The 7,476-nt window shown below is 50.4% G+C and overlaps 1 protein-coding gene across 1 annotated transcript; it reads right to left on the bottom strand.

Moving 5' to 3' along the window:
- Positions 1–1,251: 1,251 nt before the first annotated feature.
- Positions 1,252–2,253, bottom strand: LOC104056101 (olfactory receptor 14A16). The gene has a single exon (XM_009557311.2). The coding sequence runs from the start codon at positions 2,206–2,208 to the stop codon at positions 1,252–1,254; it is 957 nt and encodes a 318-aa protein (XP_009555606.2). The 5' UTR covers positions 2,209–2,253.
- Positions 2,254–7,476: the final 5,223 nt, after the last annotated feature.

Genomic DNA, 7,476 nt, shown 5'->3' with positions numbered 1-7,476 from the left:
TCTCATGAAATTTCTTCTTCCTGAGAGTAAGAATCCACCTTCCAAGTTCCTCTTTGTGACTCTTTTTCTGCTCCCCTATCATCATGCTAGCTCTCCATATCTTTTCATATTTGGTTTCTACTGTTACATTCCCTGCCTGCATTTGCTTCTCTCTGTACTCGGTGCTTGATTTTCAACACCTTTCTAATCCTTCAAGAGCTTGGAAATGGCTGCAGGACGTGTGTCACCCACTCCCCAGGGTCAGGGGTCGCCTGAATTACAACTCTCCCAGTCTACGTTCCTGCTTTTCCTGAAGACAGCTGTGACATCTGCCTTTTCCAAGGACCCCAGAACTGCTCTGATTGCTCTGGCACCTTTGAGAGCACATTCAAGGATCACAGGCAAGAGTGATGCAGCAGGCGGAAACATTTGCACTGAGCCTGTCCAGCCAGGTGAGATGAATCTCCCTGGAACAGTGGGGTTTGTTCCTGAAGGCACGCACAGAAATGCCAGGGTTCTGTCAGGAGTTCACATCTCAGCTGGCCTCCTGGATTCCTCATGCATCCAAGGATGTTCTCTGAGTTTTCCCCTTTTACACACAAAGGCAGGAGTCACAGGGTTTATCCGGACTGCCAGAGAATCAGATGCACTCAGACCTGTGGCGTATCCCACCACACTGTACTTGTCTGAGATGCCTCATGACATGAGGAACGGACACAGCGACCTCAGTTCAAGAAAGCAAATCCCAGTGCTGCATTCATACACTTATTCTTGGGACGTTGACCTCAAAATGACCTTGAGAAACTTTCTGTCCCACAGACCTTCATGGGACCCAGGGAAGGGCTGTTTGTGTTCTCTTGGGTTCATTTCACCTCACACACGTGATGTATGTGCTCAGTTATCATATGAACACTGTGAACTTTGACTCTGACCTCCTCATTCCGTGTCCTGTCAGGGAGGGACAAAGAATCTCTACAATTTGGAGTAAGAGGGAAGTGCTGGGAATGGTAGTTTTGAGGGGTTACTCCCTGCAGCTCTGAAAAGGACGTGGGAGAAAGATCAAGAAAGAAAAGTCATTGAATATCTCTTTATTTTGTTGAAACACACAGAGAGCACAGCTCCTCATTTACACAGAAAATAACTAAGAAAAGTAAAGAGAAGAAAACAGTGAATTACAAACAGGATGACAAGACCATCCCAATTGATGAACCAGCAACACCAACGAAAAATACAGAAGCTGGTCTGAGCCTGCCATGAGGTGCAGGATAACTGCTATGCAGAAGGTGATGAGCAGTTCATTGCTTGAGAGAACCATCCAATTATCAGTTTCCACACTGCATCCTTGAGCTGCTGGTTCCTCAAGCTGTAGATGAGGGGATTCAGTGCTGGAGGCACCACTGAGTACAGAACTGACACCAGCAGGTCCAAGGGTGGAGAGGAGATGGAGGGGGGCTTCAGGTAGGCAAACTCTGCAGTGCTGATAAAGAGGGAGACCACAGCCAGGTGAGGGAGGCACATGGAAAAGGCTTTTTGCCGTCCCTGCTCTGAGGGGATCCTCAGTACTGCCCTGAAGATCTGCACATAGGACACCACAATAAAAACAAAACAGCCAAAAAATAAACAGACGCTAACATCAAGAAGTCCAACCTCCCTGCGGTTGGAGTGTGAGCAGGAGAGCTTGATAAACTGGGGGATTTCACAGAAGAACTGGTCGACAGCATTGCCCTGGCAGAGGGGCAGGGAAAATGTATTGGCCGTGTGCAGCAGAGCATGGAGAAACCCAGCGCCCCAGGCAGCTGCTGCCATGTGGACACAAGCTCTGCTGCCCAGGAGGGTCCCGTAGTGCAGGGGTTTGCAGATGGCAACGTAGCGGTCGTAGGACATGATGGTGAGAAGAGAAAACTCTGCTGAAATGAAAAAGACATAGAGAAAGATCTGGGCAACACATCCTGAATAGGAAATGTTCCTGTTGTCCCAGAGGGAATTTGACATGGATTTTGGGACAGTGGTGGAGATGGATCCCAGGTCAATAACAGAGAGGTTGAGGAGGAAGAAGTACATGGGGGTGTGGAGATGGTGGTCGCAGGCGATGGTAGTGATGACGAGGCCATTGCCCAGGAGGGCAGCCAGGTAGATGCCCAGGAAGAGCCAGAAGTGCAATTGCTGCAGCTCCCGTGTGTCTGCGAATGCCAGGAGGAGGAACTGAGTGATGGAGCTGCTGTTGGACATCTGCTGCCTCTGGGCATGGGGCAGTGTCACAGGAGGAAAGGAGAGTGACAAATTAGGGGAGATGCCTGTGAGCAAAATCAAAACCATTTCTCCTTCCCCTCTGCCTGCTGCTCACACCCTGTCCCTTTTCTCCCAGTTTTTCCTTCTGCTCCGTGCCTGCAGCTCTGCTTGGTGCTGGCTGAATGTGCCGGGAGGAGCAGGGCCTCTGCCCGCTGGCTGCGAGGAGTCAGCCCTGCTCTGCAGCAGGGGGTCATGGGGACGGTGGGGACAGGGGACACTGCTGGGGTTCAGCTTTGTCCTGGGGAACTGCTCCTGGTGCAGAAGGGCCTGTCAGCATCTGCACCACCAGGGACAAAGAAGACAGAGAGGGCAGAAGGCAGGCTGAATGGTTTGGGATTTTACAGCTCGTTCTCCCACCCTTGGCAGTGTTCTTGGCTGTCAGAACTGTGCAGCATCTCTGCTGCACTCCGGGAGGATAGAGGGAGTCCTGGGAGGCAAGAACATTGCCTGTGGCTCAGTGCAGAGGGAGGGGAGCTACTTTCTCCCTCGCTCTTGGTCCCAGCTGCCCAACAGCATTCTCTCTCTTCCAGCATCTCTGCACTTCTCCATGAGGCTTTCAGGTAACACCAAGATGCGATGGGACATGTTTGTATCCTGGACGGAAGCTCACAGCTTGGAAGGAAACCTCAAGGAGACCCAAGTGTTGTCAGGGTGACATTTGATTACAGCAGATTCAGCTCCTTCCCCAGCCCCACTGACTGCATTGCCCACAGCCTCACAGCTCAGAGCAAAGCTGGAACACGGGTTCCCATGGAAACAATGGCAGAAAAGGAGCGACCAGGGCAGTGGGTGAATCTACAGCTGCAATTCCCATCCCCAGAGAGCCTGGCAGTGAGAATGAGAGAACAACAGCAAGAGCAGAGACAAGGGGAGAAGTAAGGGGAAATAGAGTGAGGGTCTGGCTGCGAGAGGCCAGGGCAGAGGCAGCCGGGCACACAGACAGTGTTCCCCTTCCCGAGCTGTGCTCACCCCCTCCCAGACACCAACCTTGCCGGGCAGTTGCTCTCAGCCCCTGTGCTCTGGAGAGGGCACTGGAGCTGTGGCTGCAGAGGAGGGGGTTCAGCCCTGGAGCCCAGAGCCCTGAGGGCAGAGGCTTTGCTGGGTGGGAGAGGAGGCCAGGGGGTTTGCTCAGAGGAAGGGGCTGTCCTGGAGGGGAGCACACAGAGCTGTCTGAATTCTACCTCCCACAGCATCATTCTTTTAATTTTCCTTTCATTCTCTGATCCAGATCCTTCTGCCTGGAGATTTGCCACCTGGGATGTGTTTCTCTGTCCCATACCTTCTCCCTGTCAGTGCTCACGCACTCCATCTGACCCTCTCTGCTCTCCCCCTGTTCGTACACAAACCTGCCTGTTTGCCAGGTAAAGCTGGGCACAGGGTCTTGCTTCTAAGCAGAAAAGGACAGGACAGACTGAGCCTGATGGGTCCAGCAGAGGTGATGCTGGTGGTGTCCATGGGCAGACGAGCAGCTGGAGACACTTTAGGAAGCTCCTATCAGACCTACTGACCACTCAAGGACACAGCTCAGGAGTCTCAGTGATTTCTTCAAGCATGAGAGCCTCTTGTTCCATTTCTTCCCTGAAATTCCCCAAGTGCAGGGAAAGGAAAACAGACTCAGGAGAGTTCCTTATCTTTAACATAATCCCTGCCCTGATCTTCCCCTTGAAATGTCCTCTTAGAAATATGCTGGGGGGATTTGGAGCTGTGAGCAGCCCTGACTCACACAGCACCTCTTGAAAGGAGAAAGACCGTCTTCTGACAGGAGTTTCTTCTTCCCCCCACAGCTTGTCTCTCTCCTACCATGGGGAGCTCCCCGAGCAGCTGAGAGCTGACCCTGGTTTTTCTCTCCACTAGAGACACTGCAATAGTCGACCTGATAGATCCCACAGGCTGTGGGGCTCTGGTGGCTTTAGGAGATCCCTCCAGGATTCGCACACGCATTGTCCTGCACCCAGAGACTCACCTGGAGAAGGGCTGTGAAGGTCTTTCTCCAAATGAAGCCTCCTCTTTCCTCCCACCCCACCCTGCCTTTCCCCTCTCTGTTCCTCCCTCCTCTCCTCTCACTGCCTGCAGGCAGTGCCCTCAGCCCTGCTGGGCTTTGCAGAGGAGCTGCTCCTGCCCAGAGATGGCTCTTTGTAGCACTGCCCACTTGCCACCAGCTCCCTCCGTGCCAGGAGCCCAGCCCAGCTCAGCAGCAGAGGAGCAGCCCGAGGCAGCCCTTTCTCTGCCCCCTCGGGGCTCCCTCCAGGTGTCCCTGGGGCTCCAGGGAACCTGCTGAAAAACAGGCTGAAGCCATCCCTGATGTTCCCTCCCTCAGCTGGGGAGAGACACTTCTGTCCTGCAGTGTCCTTGCTCCTGTTAGAAAAACAGCTGGGCAGGAAAATCAATGTTATTGTCCCATCATTAGACAGGACAAGAGGAGGGTGACAGGGAATGTTCTCAACTCTCCACGCTGCGGGTATCTGTTCCATTGAGTGAATTTAGGCATTTCATAATAGGTCTTTAGCCCTGGAGTCTGAAAGACATTCAGCTCTCTTCTGACCCAGCCATGTCTTTCTTCTAAGCAAAGGCTTCGCACACATGGGGTTTGGACACTTGGTCCCAGTTTTCCTCATTGCAGGGATGAGGTTGCCTAGTGCCACAGCTGCAGGGCTTCAGCCCCAATGGGCAGCAATGCCCTCAGACGGGCACAGGCAGGAGGAGATGGAGCTGTTCCTGTGGGAGACAGAGCTGGGACATGGTCACAGAGCTCAGCACAGATGGGCTTCAGGGACAGCATCCTCCAAGCTCATCATGGGTCCAGACCGAGATTCAGTCTCAACTTGAAAGGCCATTCAGGGGCCCCATGACGAGTGTTTACTGCTTCAGACCTGTGTAGGCACTGCTGAATTTAGGATCTGAGATTCCCTTTGTCGTCTTTGTCCCTGTCTTTCCCAGCAAGGTCTCCCAGGCCACTGTGACTCAGAATAGGTCTCTGGAGGAGATGGACCAGGAGTGGGTGGGGAACAAGTCAGGGATCACTTGAGCAAACACAATGCTTCACAGCCTGTGGGACAGGAGGGACAGTATCCCAGGGAGCTGAGTGAGCAGGACGATGTCCCAGTGAGGCCATTCTCCACCGTTTTCACAAGGCCATGGAGACTCCCTGACCACTGGCACTTCTTCCACTTTGCATGTCCTTTTCAGAAATGGCCAATGGATGAGCAGGGGAGCTAAAGGCTGTGCCCCAGACATTTTCCCTTGGATTCTCTTTCTGGATATCTGAAAGAGAAGTGGATTGGATTCCCTTTGGGCAGATTGTGTCTCACCACCCTTCTATTACCAAACTCCTCTATGACCTGAATGATTTGGGACCCAACTCTTCTATCACCCAATACTTCTATGACCTAACTCTTTTAAGAATTTTCTATGATCCAATCCTTCCTTCTCCTGACTAAACTCTTATGCTTCTATGACTTGACTCTCCCATGACCCATATATTTTATGACCCTTCTAGGACCCAAATCTTTTATGGCCTGAGACTTCTGTGACATAACACCTCTATGAACCTTAATTCTTTTATTACTCCTCTATGATCCATCACATCTATAACCTGACTCTTCTTTGACCCATCCCTTATATGACCTGACACTTCTGTGACTTGAGCCTTCTATGACATTCTGTGAATTGACTATTCTCTGACTCTTCTATGACATGACTTTCTATGACCCAAGGCTTCTATCCCTCTTCTGTGATGCAAATTATCTGTGCCCTGACACTTCTATGACCCGACTCGTCTAACTTGACCCTTCGATGACCCAAGTTCTATGAACCAACCCTACTATTAAGTGACCCTTATATGATCTGACTCCTGGATGATATTATTCTTATATGAGCCACCAGCTGTGTTTTTAGGACTTCTATCAGCCCAAATTCTATGACCCTTCTATGACCTAGTGCTTCTATGACCCAACACTTCAATGACACACCCCTTCCACAACCCTACTCTTCAATCAGCCTTGAATCACTCATCTCTTCTATGAACGAACTCTTCTACCACCTACTCTTCTATGACACGGCTCTTCTAAAACCCGAGACTTTTGTGGCTCAAGCCGTCTATGACCCAATTCTTCTATGATCCTTCTACAGCTTGCTATGATCTGGCTCCTCTAGGACCAGAATAATCTATGACCCAATCATTTTATGACCTAACACCTCTATAATCTGACTCTTTGATGACCCTTCTATGAACAAACTCTTCTATTATCCAAATCAACTTTCATTTTTCTGTGACTCAATTCTTCTATTATGGGAAAATTCTGTGACCTGAGACTTGTAGGAACCTTCTGTGACTGAACTCTTCTTTCGCTCCTCTAAGACCTGACACATCTGTAACTCAACTCTTCTGTGACCTGCCTCTCATATAATCAGACCCCTCCTTGACTCAAACCTTCTATGACACAATACGTCATCCATGACCTGACTGTGATCTGACTGTTCTATGATGTGGCTTTCTATGCCTTCACTCTTCTATGACTCTTCTACGACCTGACACTTCTATGAACCTTCTGTGAACTGATTCTTTTATTACCTGAGGGTTCCAAGACTCTTCTCTGACCCAACCCTTCTGTGAACCAAAACTTTTGTGACTGTTCTATGGACAAATGCTCCTAAAACCCAAATAAACTCACACTTCAGTGACTCAACTCTTCCACGGCCTGAATATTCTATGACTCTTTTATGACCTTAATTATCTACGACCCAGTTCTGCTATGAGACTTCTATGAACCAACTCTTCGATAACCCTTCTATGACTGAATTCCTCTATCACTCCCCTGTGATCCAACCTTTCTATCACCTGACTCTTCTCACACACATGCTTTCTGCAACTCATGAATCAACACATCTATGACCCTGACCTGCTGTGACCCGACGCTTCTACAACTGCATGGATCTTGGTGTGAGAGCCTTGGCATCTCATGTATCCCTACAGGTCTGTGTTTGGAATGACATGGAATAACTGCTTCCAATTTAGTTCAGCAATGCGAGAATGTTCATGACACCAGCGTCATTGCAGTCAAAGCCAGATCTACCTGCCCAGGGCCTGGGGGTCAGCGCTTGGCCTTTCTGCTTCACCAAGCAAACCCAGGCTTTTCTCAGCATCACAACTGCCTGCACAGTGCCTCTCCCTGCCTGCAATCATGGCCTCCAATTCTCAGCTCTAACAAG

The sequence above is a fragment of the Cuculus canorus genome, unplaced genomic scaffold (assembly GCF_017976375.1).
Source record: "Cuculus canorus isolate bCucCan1 unplaced genomic scaffold, bCucCan1.pri scaffold_91_arrow_ctg1, whole genome shotgun sequence".
Lineage (NCBI taxonomy): Eukaryota > Metazoa > Chordata > Aves > Cuculiformes > Cuculidae > Cuculus > Cuculus canorus.
The sequence above is the reverse complement of the archived record's forward strand: the minus strand, read 5'-3'. Positions and strand labels throughout refer to the sequence as shown.

What these genes read in the sequence shown, in the direction of transcription:
- LOC104056101 (XM_009557311.2), bottom strand. Translation starts at nt 2,208, where the DNA reads ATGTCCAACAGCAGCTCCATCACTCAGTTCCTCCTCCTGGCATTCGCA.